Source organism: Stigmatopora nigra, chromosome 6, assembly GCF_051989575.1.
Source record: "Stigmatopora nigra isolate UIUO_SnigA chromosome 6, RoL_Snig_1.1, whole genome shotgun sequence".
NCBI classification, from domain to species: Eukaryota; Metazoa; Chordata; class Actinopteri; order Syngnathiformes; family Syngnathidae; genus Stigmatopora; species Stigmatopora nigra.
The window spans coordinates 10,154,561-10,170,665 of NC_135513.1; the positions used below are offsets into that span (position 1 = coordinate 10,154,561).

Below are 16,105 nucleotides of genomic sequence, written 5' to 3' on the forward strand. Positions count from 1 at the left end.
TTGATTGGACAAAGAGGTTTCCTTGAATAGCTGTCAGAGGAAAGCATCTGGGTATGCTCCTGTATTATAGGAAAAGTAATAACATTGTAAATACATTTGCTGAGACCGTTTTTGGTGAATATAGACTATCAAAGTTTGATTCAGTTAAATGGGGACTTTGTGTGTTTCTCCAACTTGGGACGATATTTTTTGATCTGTTTTTCATTTTTTTTCTGGTCATTGGGGTGCTTTGAGACGTCATACTTGTGAGGAGTAGGGGAGGGGGTTAGACGGGGGCAGGCATCCTGATGACGCAGACGCAAGTGATGTTGAGGGCGGTCGCATGATAAGAAAATCCCACACTTGATAGCAGCAGCGATCAAATCCTTTATCAAAGAGACTTCCAATATGAGTCTCTCTTTTGCAAAGAGTGTCAAACAGTGGACAATTTATGCTGCAAAAGTTAGAGGACCCAGTCTTTCTAACACTTGAATGGATATTTGGAACATGGAAATGAAAAGTGTGGAACGCTTGCAGACTATTTGATGCATTCTTGGATATAGCCTCTTTTCAATTTAATTATACCCATGAACTGTCCACCACCTCATCCCAGACAATGAAGACAAAATGCAGATGTAGGACACTTCTGTCGGTGAGCTTGAACTTCTTTGCCTTGCTCTTTTCCATCACAGCTTTCATCACCACTTACTGGTGCGTGGGGACGCAGAGGGTACCCAAACCCAAGTGTAGCAAACTACGGACCCACCAGTGCATCGACTACGGCGTCAACGAGACTGACCCGAATAAGGTGGTTTACAGCTGGGAAACTGGAGACGACCGCTTTCTCTTCCGCCAGTTCCACACTGGAATTTGGTTCTCGTGTGAGGAGAACATCCACGATGAAAGTAAGAGTGTGATTTGGGGCAGTGCAAAGTTAACTTTAAGTTTATGTTCTCCCTGGGCCCGTGTGGGTTTTCTCCAGGTACTCCGGATTCCTCCCACATTCCAAAAACATGCATGGTTGGACACTCTAAATTGCCACTAGGTTTGAGTGTGAGGGTGAATGGCTGTTTGTCGCCTTGTGCTCTGCCATTGGCAGGCCACCAATTCAGGGTATCACCCACATATGGCCCGAAATCAGATGAGATAGGCTCCAAAATTATATATATATATATATATATATATATATATATATATATATATATATATATATATATATATATATATATATATATATATATATATATATATATATATATATATATATATATATATATATATATATATATATATATATATATATATATATATATATAAAATTATGTAAAATTGTAGCTGAGGGCTAATTTCATCTTTAGTACCTTGTGCGGGTTGAAAGGAAATGATGACACATGCTTTCACTAACACAGACACATGTGGCACAGTTTTAGAGAACTTTGTGATCATAAATATTCTTTGTATAACATCCAGGCTTTAAGATGAGGGGGGTATGGTAATTGGTATTGAAGGTGCTTTGACTGAATGCAATCTTTTTGAAAGGAACCACACAGTCACTCACCTCTATTCCCACCCAGCCTTTGTTGATGTGTTGGCATTTTTTTGTACTAATTCTTGCAGTGAAGAAGGAGTTTTGTGATGGAAGATTTTATAAATGAATGTGGCATCTGAATAGATTGTTTCCAATGAACCTAAAATTGGGAAAATTGAATCTACTTGTATTCAGAATGATTTTTTTATCTGACGTTTAAGGACAAGTTGAGAGTCAACAGTTATTACGAGGTATTTAAATTCTTGGAATGCATTGATTAATATACCTTGGACGTTGGTTTTGGAAGTTGTTTTTGATTTTTTTTTTTCGATTTTGCAGGCAAATATGATATTATGGCATGCTGTCACAGTTCATGTTGTTAGCATTAGAGATGGAGACTACTGAGAGCATCTAATTATGTTTTTACCTCATCGTGGAGGTATTTTTTGAGAGAAACATAATAGAACTCAAATCAAAACTGAACATTATTTCATTTATAATGTCAGAATTTATGTGATTATATTCAACCTCATTACATCTCTGTAAATTTATTTATTGAAGTGTAAGTGATTGTGAGTCTGAATAACTTTTTTATGAATCTATTGCCTTAATCCATAAACTTTTAGTAATCTTTGGACCAAATGAACAATTTGGGGATTTAAAGAAACAACTAAAAAAAGTTACAATATTAGTCTATCACAGAAATTAAATTGTTTTCCAAATGATGCTGTTTACATGAGGAAGATGCTATTTTGTTTGAAGTGATAACAACAAAAAATAAATCAACTATAATTCCCCTTCTCTTTTAACTCAGTTAAGGACTGAAAAATGTAGTTGAAATAAAACATGTGAGGCAAATACTTGAGAAAAAAAATACTTGATGAGTTTGCAGCTAATGTGTGCACTACCATAGAGGTCATGACAAGCAAGGTCAAAGTTGTTTTCTGGTCAGATTACTCCTCTGTGGCTGGCACACTACTTCTACTACAGCAAAAGCAGGAATAACAATACTGTTTCCATCATATTTGAATTCCTATGTAACATTAGTTCAGACCTGTGCTGCATTTAGACTTTAGTTTTAAAAACACATGCATTGAAATTACCCATGAGGGCATTGCTAGGACATGTCTATCTTATCAAGTGGCTGTACGATGTAAGGGTAGCTGAGACAGCTTGAGTTAATAAGGATTATGTAACAGCAGCCTTGATGAGTTTTTCCTCAAAACAGATGTTACCAGCCTCTATCCACCTGATTAAAGTGTTCCTTTACAAGAAATCCACTAACATATTCTACTTAAAATATGAGGCATTGCTCTCAAATTGACAGTGTCTTATTTATTTACATACAGCGCAATCCAAAGTTGAACCATGTCACTGAAAATAAAAGATTGCTTTTGTTTTTCCCAAAAAAATCTCACTGATTCTATTTTTCTTAGAATTGATTGAATTATAAACAAAGAAAAGAGTCAATTGTGGTTTTGCCACCTGAAAGACATTCTGGTCAAAGTACTGGTAAATTACTTGTATTATAATATATGCCATTTTTGGAACAAATTATTTTGTCAATGTCCTCAGAAAAACAGGTTTATTCATTATGTTTTTAATTGTTTATTGTATTATTCAGCAATAACTAAAAGAATAACTAAAGTTACAGTGTTACACTATCACGTTCTTTTCTAGGTGAGCGATGCCGCAGCTTCATTGATTTGGCCCCTCCTTCAGAGAAAGGTGAGTATTTGTCAATGGGATCAACATTCTAACTATTTTTTAATCCACGGTTATCAAAACATGATGGAAACACATTACATACGACAAGATTATTTTGTATTTTTCATAATTTTGTTTTGTCACCACGTTTTATGTAGAATTCATCTCTTCGTTTTTGGGTCAATAATTTATCTCTAACACTTGAGAAACCTCGTGGATTAAATTTCTAATGAATGCAAAATCCCTTCTGAAAATCTGGGAGGGAAAAAAATGAAGACCTGAAATTTGCTTTTGTCCTCAAGTCCTTTAACTATGTCTAGATTTAAATTGCTAAAGTGATTACCATTAAAGGGAAAGAAAATAAATCAGATCACAGTCATACCTCTACATTCGACTGCCTCTAGTTATGAAATTTTCAGGTTACGAATATTTGATATGCAAATGAGTCGAGATACAAAAAAGCTCCAAGTTACGAAATCCCCCCGAAAGTAAATGCATTTCCTAATCCGTTATTTTATTTGGAAAATATAGTCACAGATGCATTTATTCTCACTTTGAAAACATCGCCACCCTCTACTGGGCTCTCATTTCATCGCTCTCATTCTATCTCATATAAAGCATTCAATTTAATTCAATTGGCCATCTCACAACAACCACTATCCATGTTTCAAGATTCTCTCTTCTATACCTGTCCACCTCGGCTAAATGCTCCCGCCTGGCTGCAATTCCCCTTATTAAGCGATTAAAAACCATACAAAAAACAGAGCATTATCACAATTTACATGATTCTGTTTTAGATTATCAATGTTGACATGGCTTTCCTTGTATGTACACTATTTAATGATTCTCTCCTATTTGTCAGGAATGTTGTGGCTGTCACTGGTATCAGAGATGCTATACATAGTTCTGCTGCTGGTGGGCTTCAGCCTCATGTGTTTGGAACTCGTTTTTTCCAGTAACGTCATCGATGGACTCAAGCTCAATGCATTTGCTGCTGTCTTCACTGTCCTCTCAGGTTGTTTTATGTATGATGCTGGCTGAAATGATTAAAAATTGACAAATTTCTCACTGAGTAAGACATTTTAATATAGGTGAAACTATCATATACATTTTTATTGTTAATGACTTGTTAACATTAGAATACATTGTTTGTTTCGAACCTCTTTTATTTGTTTGCAGGTCTTTTGGGCATGGTGGCTCATGTCATGTACACACAGGTCTTCCAGGTCACTGTCAGCCTGGGCCCCCCTGACTGGAGGCCATACAATTGGGACTATGGCTGGTCTTTTTGGTAAATCTTTGGTATTGGGTAGCGTCACTTCATCCTCGTTTCAAGATGTATTCTTCAAATTCCATGAAAACACTTCAAATAGTGTCTCAGTTAAACTCTCACCTCTTCGCAGCATCACTGTCAATAATGAAAAAAAAACCCAAAGCTCTCATGTTATGCAGGATTAGGCTTTGGGACCAAAGCCCTGATAGAAATGCAATTGGAATTGCATAAGGGGATGATATTTCACGCCTTTACAATATACAGTTTTGGTCAAAAGTTTACATACACTTATGAAGAACATAATGTCATGGCTCTCTTGAGTTTCCAGTTCTTTCGACAACTCAGATTTTTCTCTGATAGAGTGATTGGAACAGATTTTTCTTTGTCACAAAAATATTCATGATGTTTGCTTCTTTTATGACTATATTATGGGTGACCAGTTGCTCTTGGGACCTGCAGCTGCTTTGAAATGGCTCCAAGTGACTTTCCTGTCTTGTTCAAGTCAAATATTTGCTTTTTCAGATCCATGCTGAGCTCCTTTGACTTTCCCATTGTAGCGTTTGTCGTGATTTGATCACTATTTCTGTAAACCCAAAATAAAGTCACCTAAAGAACCAAACATGAATGTTTCTTGTGACAAAGAAGTATCTTTTCCAATCACTCTATCAGTAAAAAATCAGAGTTGTAGAAATAACTGGAAACTCAATAGAGCCATCACATGATATGCTTCACAAGTGATGTAAACTTTTGACCACAACTGTATGTTTTGTGTGGAAAAATTAATCTGCCAGTCGAAGCTGATTTTGATCCTTTGGGGACAGTCACTAACCCGAGTGATCGCTACATGAGATGATGGTTTGATTTTCTGAATTCACACATTTCCCCCTTTACTTGAGGAGAGTTCGCGACTTAAAAGGATTCACACTAATGTTGGCAAACATGCATTGACAATATGGGAGGCGAGTATTCTAATGCAATTTAGATTAAGAACTTGTCACTTTTTCCTTACAGGTTCATTTGAAAGTGAGTTGCAGGTAACTAATTCTCTTGTTTTGTGTCAGCATGGCCTGGGCATCGTTTACCTGCTGCATGGGTGCATCGGTCACCACACTCAATTCCTACACAAAAACTGTCATCGAGTTCAGGCACCAACGTAAGACCTTCGAGCAGAGCATTCGGGAGGAACATGCAAGAGAAGCTTTTGAGTATTTCCGAGAGCCATCTGTGCACTCCATCTCTAAGTCTGTGGAGGTGTATTCCAGTCAGACCCCAAAGAGTGGAAGAAAAACACCCATTCCTGTGGACTCCTTAGATCTGAGTGACCTTCGGGACTCGCTAGGAGAAGAACAGTGCTGAAATTGAGAAGAAGTCTTCATTTGAAGTTACATGATGGCTGGACAATGCCTAGTGATGTTCACTTTTTTCTTTGGAACACCAAGAAACAATTCAAGCCAGACATTTAATGACTGCCTTAATTGAATTGAGTCCCTGGACGAAGAAGTTGTTCAACTTTCCACACCAGCAGAAAAAAACAAGATGGACAGAGGATGATGTTGAAAATTATAAATGTCAAACAAAGTGTTGTTTAGTATTTTCCCATAATTCCTGTGAAAGTTGCAAATGTTTCCAGCCTTACTGTTGAAAGAAAAGATGAAATGAAAGGGGGAAAAAAAGAAAATATATACCATATTGGCCCAAGTATAGAACAACCCTGAATAAAACATGACTCCCTTTTTCAAGAGTAGTTTTGAAAAAAACTTTTTGAACACCAAATTGTAAAATTTCATATACTCAAGATAATGTCAGTACACCTAAAACAATTGATTATAGAAATATATTGAAGAGAAAAAGCACGTTTTTGCCTCACTCAAATCATGCAAAAACTTTTTTAACACATCTTAATATCTGAACATTTACACACGTAGACTAAAGTGCAATCACATTTGTAAATGAATGACTTCTGGTTTTTGAAATGTGAATTAACCAACCTACCGAGATAAAACAACAAAATTTCATTAAATGCATCAACTTGAGTTCTGCACCTAGGAGTACCTAATCTAGACTTTTTTATCTTGTACTTGCACTAAAACTCCTTAGGCTGCTCACTGCTTTATTCACTTTTTTTTTGCGTGACTACTTATATATGCCAGCACTCATTTTTTATTTGTTGACTACTTTTGTATTGATTATTTATGTGTGCACTTTGTGGTGCAGGTTTAAATCTAATTATAGATCTATTATGACAAAAAAAAGGCATTCTAATCTATTCAATTAAGAATCAAAGTTTTCAGCATTCGTTTTAAAGGTATCTGGTGCAATCGAGCATTGTGAATGGATATAATGTCTAGACCTCGAATACAAGCCGATCAACACTTTTTGAGTCTTTTTCCATGCAAAAAAATTATTATATTTGGGGCAATATGGTATATAATTATCTCTTACAATAAAGAGATAAACATTGCTTTTCAATTCAGATCTAAAACCAAAAATTCCTGCAGCTAATATTGTGCCTCCAGACATAAAACTGTTCTGCACATTATCTTTATTGCCAGTGTGGTATTTTGCTATGGGACATGTAGATCGAGGTGAAAATTTCATACCTTGGACAACTACACCACTTCATTATATAGGACAAAAGGCTTGTTGAGTAATCTTACACCATCAGGATTTACACTACTTTATAATATTTCTGTTAAATGTATATATTCCGCTTCAGATGATCAATTAAAAGTTGACGAAAAAGCATTTGTTTTCCAAATGTGTTTTTAGATGGAAATATGAAGTTAAAACACATCTGTTGCTGTTATTTTCATTTGAAATCCATTGGAATAGAAAATATTCAAAAATTAATGGAGCTGACTGTATGTTAACTATCAGATATATTGGACATATTAGCAAAAAATTGTCAAAGTGCTTTTGTTATAAAATTGCTGAGAATTAATGTGTGTGCTTTTTGATTAAGCTTCATCAATTGTCATGTTTCTGGAATATATATGTATATATATATATATATATATATATATATATATATATATATATATATATATATATATATATATATATATATATATATATATATATATATATATATATATATATATATATATATATATATATATATATATATATATATATATATATATATATATATATATATATATATATATATATATATATATATATATATATATATATATATATATATATATATATATATATATATATATATATATATATATATATATATATATATATATATATATATATATATATATATATATATATATATATATATATATATATATATATATATATATATATATATATATATATATATATATATATATATATATATATATATATATATATATATATATATATATATATATATATATATATATATATATATATATATATATATATATATATATATATATATATATATATATATATATATATATATATATATATATATATATATATATATATATATATATATATATATATATATATATATATATATATATATATATATATATATATATATATATATATATATATATATATATATATATATATATATATATATATATATATATATATATATATATATATATATATATATATATATATATATATATATATATATATATATATATATATATATATTTGACAGGTGTCCTCTGCCTGGTGCCCATCATTACCTGGGATGGGCTCCAGCACCCCTAGGCCTGGGTAGTCTATCGTAAAGAGTAAATCAGGAATAATAAACCGGCATTAGTATACAAAACTGAGTCTCAGTCCGACAGTTCCAGAATTGTGGGAAATCTTGCGAAATTGTGTCACTGTGTTTTTGGATTCTTCCAGCTGCCAGGAACGGCATTATGATGTTTTTAGATTGTGTCTAATCAATTTTCTGGATGAACAAATTGAAAATGAAATTGTAATACATCAAGAAAATACTGGATGGAGCACAGTTGCTACATTAAATAAACACTATGTGGGCGTGTCAGGGAGTTTGCAGGAAGTTGCCGATGCCCCTGGAAATAATGTTGTTTTCTGACAACCGTAGAGGCAACTACTAGGCTTTGAAGCTGGTTTCATGTTTGCGGCACATAATATTGTTTCCATTATAATAATTTTCCTCCACTAGAAAAGGAAAGACGCCATGGATGTTGATGCAGGTATTTCGCCTGATTTTTGTCTGTACCTGTCGCCATCGTCACTCTTGTTAACTTCTATGCTAACCAGCTAATGCACATCGAGTTTGAAGGATTATTTATACATTTAAAAATGTATTCATGTTTTAGGACTACATGCACGCATTTGTCCTGATTAGATGCACTTAGTTTATTGTTTGATTTCGTTACTTCATCGTTATACAAAAGCGAACAAAACAGTGGGCGTCGTATGTATTCGCTATTTAGTACATTTGCTTCTACGGGAACGTGAATAAGACTTGCTATAAAGAAACATATAACATATATACACACATTTCCTACTAATATAAAATACCATAGAATTTCTTTATTTTCATTTATTTTACTTAAAGTGGGTGTATCAAGTGTAACTCCAGCACGGCAACAATAGTCAATAAACCGAAACTAAACGAAATATTATTGTAATATTGAAATTATTCTTTGTAAGCAGTCAATATCGGTAGATTTAATGTTTAATCCCATGAATCTACAGTTTTTACTTTTTATTTAGTTTTGTATTTGCAGTTAATTACATCACATTCCTAGATAGCCTATAGAATATGTATATTGACTACAATTAGGATTATATAATCAGATTTTTTTTAAAGACAGTCCTAATTCTACTCACTAGAGAATGATGCATTTCTAAATATTCTAAATTTCTAAATTACATTCACACTCCTACATAGGGGCAATTTAGAGTGTTCAACCAGCCGACAATGCATATTTTGGGGATGTTGGGGGACACCGTAGTACCTGGAGAAAACCCACACAAGCCAGGGGTGAACATACAACCTCCACAGACCTCAGAACGGTGTCTACCAACACACCAACCACTCTTCGCACCAGGCCACACACCTACTACTCATCCACCAGGCCAACAATAAAGCAGAATTGTCTTATTTTGATAAAAAATAATGTTTTCAGCACAATATTTACCATCCTTCATCTTGACTTTGCAGTGTTCTACACTGATCGAAGTGGAAATTTCACCACTAACCTCTTACTCGACGAGCTTCCCAGTTATCAGTCGCTGCTCTACCGCAGGAAACCATCGAATACCGGCGCAAAGCGAAAGAGCAGCTCACGTGGTCATAATGGCTCCTCTGGCAGTGGAAAATGGACTTTTAGTACTGTAAATCGACATGATGAGAAGCAGAAGAGCCAAATGGAGCAAATACCGATTCGAGAGTTGCCTAAGACAATGGCTAAGAAACGCGGAGACAAGTAATAACTTTTAATCCTCACTCATTTGGTTATAAACATAAGTCAACACTGTTTTGTTATTTTGTTTAGAGCACTACGCCTAGAAAAGGATGCTAAACTCAGCAGCTGGAGACAGTGGAGGCAAGGCACGCACAGGTACCTCCGTAGACTGCAAGATGATGTCCACGATTGGATAACTGCCCTGCAGCTCTGGAGGTCTGATATCCACCTGATAGAGGGTGAGGGCGGTGTTACAATTTGATATGAATAGCAGATTTTTTTTTAGCAATAAATTTAAAAAAAATTCTATGGAAATTTGTGGAGTACAAAGTTCCAAGTCTATCAATGGATTGCATAATATTTTTACTGATGTATTTGCTACTACCACATAGCATGTCTATTATATTTTAAAGTTTTTTTTTAGTTTTTTTTTAAATAAATGCCAGTGTGAGCTTTTTAATAGTACAATTATACCTTTGATAACTGAGGGAACACTGTACCTCTAGGTACAAAATTTTAGGATTACAGACGCTGCCCTACTTAAGAACGAGTTAGGGTCCGAGCGCTTGTTCATAAGTTTAAAGTGTTCATAAATTGAAATTGTTCAAATTGAAGAGGTAAAAAGTGGATGGCTTTCAGCCCGGATAGAACGCAAACACGGGTATTACGTCTCCCATAATAACGGCCGCGGAGAGAACTATTTCAGCGACGCAGGGCGCATTTTCATATGCTTTATTTATTTTAAGACATTAATAAATAATTTCCCTCTAATTGTCAAATTTGTATGTTTTCTCACATCTTTCATACAAAATTAGGACACTTTGACAAATTTTAAAGGGTTTAGTTGGTAGCTGTGGAACGAATTAGATAATTTACATATAAAGTGCAACTCTACTTGCAAAATTTTCAAGTTACAAAAAAAGTTCTGCAACCAATTAATTTTGTAAGTAGACGTACGACTGTATTAACAATATACTAGTTGCCGCTTTCAAAATGATGTGTGGTACATTATAATTGCCAATAACTACTGTTTGATTTTGTTGATTATTTCCTTGTCTTGTTTTCCAGGCATGTTTGGCACAGGCATTCTCTCCTATTTTTCTTTCCTGCGGTTCCTTGTGATACTCAACCTGATCATCTTCACTTTCATGTTCAGCTTCATCTTGTTGCCCATCATAATTGCTCCCCATGCCTCAGGGAATATCACCTACATCTTGAATGATGGTGAGATGAATATATTGGATCACTTTGACTCCCATTGAATGAGTGTTTGTTTTGTTGGACGTTTGCCATAAGGTCTTCATCTTCATCTCATCTTGTTTGACAAAAGCTAGCAATTGCAGTATTTATCCAGGCAGTACTCGCAGAGGTCTCGTCATTTTTCATGAGCATATCACAGATCTACTGTCTGGTGGAGTGAGTATTTTTCCATCTTGAGTAAACAATATATTTTTTTAAAGTTTTCAATAAGACTATGTTCATTTATTCTAGGGCTTTCTTGAGGAGACCTATCTATTTTACGGCTACTACAAAGTGGACAAAATCCATTTTCCAAGGATCACCTATAGTTTGCCTCTCGCCTACCTATTGGTCACTGTAGCATACCTCTTATTCAGTCTCATCTGGATTGTTAAAAGGTGCTAAAAAGTTCTTTAAATGTTATTTAAAAATGCTCAAAGTGTTGTTACTCTAGATTTACTATTTTTTTCAGGTCTGCCACAGGTTTTAAACGTAGCCTGGTTCAGGATGAAGACCGGTTCCAGAGTTTTTGTAACAAGATCTTTGCTGGTTGGGACTTCTGTATCACCAATGAGAATGCAGCGAGGCTCAAAAGCAGCAGTCTACTCTATGAATTAAGGGTAATTTGCTCATAGCCCTTCAGGATTTGTTTTTATTATCATAAACATTCTTTTTAAATTGCTCACAACCTGTTTCCATTTCTTTTTGTTTCTTTTTAACAACAGACAGATTTGGAGGAAGAAAGGATTAAACAAAAAATTGCAGATCGTACCCGCAAAGAGAAATGTCGCATTTATCTTTTACGCTTCATTCTCAACTTGTTTGTCATTGCTGTATTGGCTGGTTGCTTTTACAGCATTTACACTGCCACCATTTTTTCCCAGGAGGCACAGATAACAAAAGTTAAGGTAAAGACAGACAGACACAGTAAATGGGAAAAATGTTCACTTGAATAAAGCCATCCTAATTGTTTCTTCTTTTATTTGTAGGTGAATTTCATTGTCGATCTCATTCTCGAGTATTTACCATCAATTGTTATTACTCTGGCCAACTTCATCACACCTCTCCTCTTCTCGGTCATAATCAACTATGAGGACTATTCGCCTGCTTTTGAGATCCGTTTCACTCTTATGAGGTACATGGGACGTGTACTATTCTTATCATAAAATGTCCATTGCAATTTGAGTGAGGAGCCGCCTCGTGGGTTAGAGTTTCACTCGCCTAATTTCCGTGCGGGCAGGCTTGGGTTCAATTCCCGCTCGTGGATGAGAGTGCGCATGGTTGTTGGTCTCTCTTTGTGCCCTACGGCTGATTGATGACCAGTCTATGGTGTAATCTGCCTTTTGCTCGAAGTTTGATGGGTTAGGTTCCAGCAACCTCCGCAACCCTTTTGAGGATGCGTGGTATGGAAGATGAATGAATGAATGAATTTGAGTGAGTGTAAGTGTCCTCAGATCCCTTGAAAGGTTTTATATAAAGCTACTAGTTGTATTATTGTTTTTAATGACTATTCCAAATATGATACATATACAGATCTGCCAACTTCTCCAGAATTTCCAGAGTTTACCTGGACTAGGAATGTAAATTCTGGGACTCCTGACAACCTCCCTAAACTCCAGAAATCCCCACAAATTGGCCTTTTTTTTTTTTTTTTTTGATCATCCGAGTTCAATTTGCTGTACTTTTTCAATAGTTTGCAAAAACACAATACAATTAATGTGAAAATATTATAATGGTTTGATTTAAATTGTCTTACATTATTATTATTTTTTTACATTTTATATCGGTTTTGCGTAAATTGCATTCATTCCGGATATGGGACAAGGGTACTCCTGAAATTGGGTCGATGGAGGTTGGCAGCTCTGCATATACTATTAATACAAATAGTGAAGTACCTGAATGTGAAACAAAGCCATTTAATTTTTTTTTCTTTTTAAAACACTCAGGTGTGTATTCATGCGACTGACCAGTATTGGAGTTTTGCTCTTCTCTCTCTGGTCACAGATCACAAAATGTGATGAAGAGCCATGTATGTGCGGCTATAACCATTTGCTGTATTCAGTAAGTCACTTCATATGAAAATTGGAGCAAATGTGAGAAGGTTACAGTTGCTTTACATCTAAAGTTGTGTCCTTATAGTGTTGGGAGACACGTGTTGGCCAGGAAATGTACAAACTCACCATTTTTGACCTGATAATCATTGTGGCTGTGACCATCTTTGTGGAATTTCCCCGAAAGTAGGTACAAATCATAGTCAATGGCATTACCTTACAAGAGCATTTCATTTCATGTTAAACTAATTTTAGTTATATTTATGCTCTCTTTCCACATTATGTGTTCTAACTTTTATGATGTCATGTACTCTCCCCTCAGGCTCATAGTAAAATACTGTGATTGTGGCCTTGTGAAGTGGTGGGGTCAACAAGAGTTTGCTATACCTCAGAATGTTCTTGAAATTGTCTATGGCCAGACTATTTGTTGGATCGGCACATTCTACTCTCCACTGCTGCCTGCCATTTGCACCATAAAGTACTTTTTTATCTTCTACATCAAAAAGGTGATTTATTCATAAACCAAACCAGAAGTTCTTTAATTCCCTTTATTCCAAGAAGTCTTAATTTACGGTATATTTCCTTGTTTATCAGGTGTCATTGATGAACAACTGTCGTCCAGCGACACGACCTTTCCGAGCTTCAAGTTCCAATTTTTTTTTTCTGGGCGTGCTGTTAATAGGTCTTAGTTTGGCCTCTGTACCTGTTATTGTTAGTGTCGCACAGTAAGTAATCTTACATAACTTTTGTCTGATATCTGCACTTGTTAAATTTTTTTTTAGAAAAATTCTTTAACAAAATAATATAAAAACATACTGTTTTGGCCCGAATATAAGACGATCCTGTTCTGAATTGACCCCCAGTTTTTCAAGACTCAAGTTTGATAAAATACTTTTGGAACACCAAAATCAAACATTTAAATATTTAAACATTTAAACCATCAGTGTTCAGCCAGTGTTCAGCATTTGCTTTAGATATATCTGGTGCCATCTAGCGGTGCGAATTGGTACAATGTCTGAACCCCAAATTTAAATTCTATTTAAAACAATTGACACTTTTTCAGTCTTATTTCATTCATTCATTAATTGTCTGTGAACTGCTTAATCCTCAATAAGGTCACACGGGGTGCTGGAGGTTATCCCAGCTGACTTCGGGCAGGAGGCGGCGGGCACCCTGAACTGGTGGTCAGCCAATCGCAGAGCAAGAGAAGGCGAACAATCATTCACACCCACACTCATAACTAGATGCAAATTATATTGTTTAGCACTCTACCATGCATTTCCTTGTAATGTCGTAGGAAGCGGAAACTGGATTACCCAGTGAAATCCCACGCAGGCCCGCGTAGAATATGCAAACTTCACACAGGTTCACCGACATAGCTCTTAGTCTTATTTCAATGCAAATATCCCTGTCTTATATTCGGACCAATGCGATAATATTTATTAAAAATATTTAATCAACATGTTTATTATTGTGCAAATTAATCATCTTTGTCACATACATTTTGGAAACATTTTTATCCACTTAACCATTTTTCCACATGCAGGATAAACTCTTCCAAAGCCTGTGGTCCATTTGTGAATTACAACACCTCATGGGACGTGGTACCAACTGCCATCTCCCAGCTACCGAGTGGAGTTCAAACTCTTTTCTTTACTGTCTCATCTGAGGCCTTTGCTGTATCCTTCTTTGTCGTTACCTGGTATGTGAGACTTGGTAATGAATAATAGCAAATTGTCCGAAGATGTATTAAATTGAGGACTGACTTTATGCAACCGTTTTATCTCCCCTGTTGCAGTTTGGCCATGTTTTACGTGATTGCACTGGCCGGCGCACACAAGAGGGTTATTAACCAGCTTAGGGAGCAGCTAGCCATGGTGGGTATAATGAATCTTTTTAAAGGCTGTTACCCTGAGTGCAGTTATATCCTTGTAGGCCAGTTTTAGTGAGACTGACATGAATTTGAGAGATTCATTCAATAATACTATATATTATGAAGGTATGTGTCAAGCTTGTGTAGCATTGCATTATACTGTATACTGAAAACTGTTGCAAAATAGCCACGTACTATAATCATATACAGTGGTACCTCGAGATACGAGCTTAATTCTTTCCAGGTATCAAGTAAGCTTTTATATTGTAATGGCTAACTGTTTTAATGTATTATTTACAGGGTTTTAATTTACATTTATAACCAAGGCTTAACTGAAATACACTTTGTATGTGTAACTGTTTTTCAGGAGGGTCGAGACAAGCATTTCTTGATCCAGAAACTGTATCAGGCCCAGAAGCTCAATGCTATCCTCTCCCCCGTAGTGGAAAGTCAGCGGCGTTGCAGCAGAAGCAGCCCCAGTTATCACACCAGTTTTTCCAATAATTTTCCAGAAGGCATTTTCCTGGCACACTCACCCCCAGACACTTCCACGCATGTGTGAAGCAACACTCAAGAGTTCGGAATTACACACCAATTCTACACTGGACAAGCAAGCAAGCCATTAGATGGTATCAAACTATCAGGTTTAACATACTATTTTCCCATTGCATTATCTTTAACAAAATGGTTTGTTTTGATGCTTTTTAAATTCTTTTATTCACTATTATATTTTCCTTCCGAGAAGGACTTGACTCTCAACACTAATTCTTTGTTATAGTACTACATTTTCTACTTTATATTACTGCTGAATACTGTCTTGATGGCATTTGATATAGATAACATAATTTTTACTGTGGTTATGCAAAAAAAAAAAAAGTAAACTACTTTGGAGACAATAGGCTACTTTTGAGTATATTTATTTTTCAATATTTGTTTGCATTGTTTGTTGTTAATGTTGTTTCTATATTCTGGAGTGTTGTGCTTAAAGAGGGAAAATAAACATTAAATTGTTCTTGTCAAATCCTTTGCAGTGTTGGCCATTATTAACCA

At 35.0% G+C, this 16,105-nt stretch overlaps 2 protein-coding genes across 3 annotated transcripts; both read left to right on the forward strand.

Moving 5' to 3' along the window:
• Positions 1 to 316: 316 nt before the first annotated feature.
• On the forward strand, positions 317 to 7,232 carry LOC144198635 (germ cell-specific gene 1-like protein). The gene is made up of 5 exons (XM_077719759.1): positions 317 to 884; positions 3,188 to 3,235; positions 4,077 to 4,229; positions 4,394 to 4,505; positions 5,549 to 7,232. The coding sequence occupies exons 1-5, from the start codon at positions 596 to 598 to the stop codon at positions 5,841 to 5,843; spliced, it is 897 nt and encodes a 298-aa protein (XP_077575885.1). The 5' UTR covers positions 317 to 595; the 3' UTR covers positions 5,844 to 7,232.
• Positions 7,233 to 8,505: 1,273 nt separating this feature from the next.
• tmc7 (transmembrane channel like 7) lies at positions 8,506 to 16,076 on the forward strand. 2 transcript variants are annotated; one of them, XM_077718752.1, is made up of 16 exons: positions 8,506 to 8,671; positions 9,649 to 9,913; positions 9,983 to 10,131; positions 10,961 to 11,116; positions 11,223 to 11,308; positions 11,384 to 11,529; positions 11,604 to 11,751; positions 11,857 to 12,039; positions 12,121 to 12,266; positions 13,078 to 13,192; positions 13,271 to 13,368; positions 13,505 to 13,688; positions 13,777 to 13,907; positions 14,729 to 14,884; positions 14,981 to 15,059; positions 15,423 to 16,076. In XM_077718752.1, exons 1-16 carry the CDS (start codon positions 8,656 to 8,658, stop codon positions 15,615 to 15,617), a joined length of 2,253 nt encoding a protein of 750 aa, XP_077574878.1. In that variant the 5' UTR covers positions 8,506 to 8,655; the 3' UTR covers positions 15,618 to 16,076. The 2 variants fall into 2 exon arrangements, with proteins under 2 accessions (XP_077574878.1, XP_077574879.1); XM_077718753.1 differs by lacking the exons at positions 8,506 to 8,671; positions 9,649 to 9,913; positions 9,983 to 10,131 and having other exon boundaries at positions 10,974 to 11,116; positions 11,189 to 11,308.
• Positions 16,077 to 16,105: the final 29 nt, after the last annotated feature.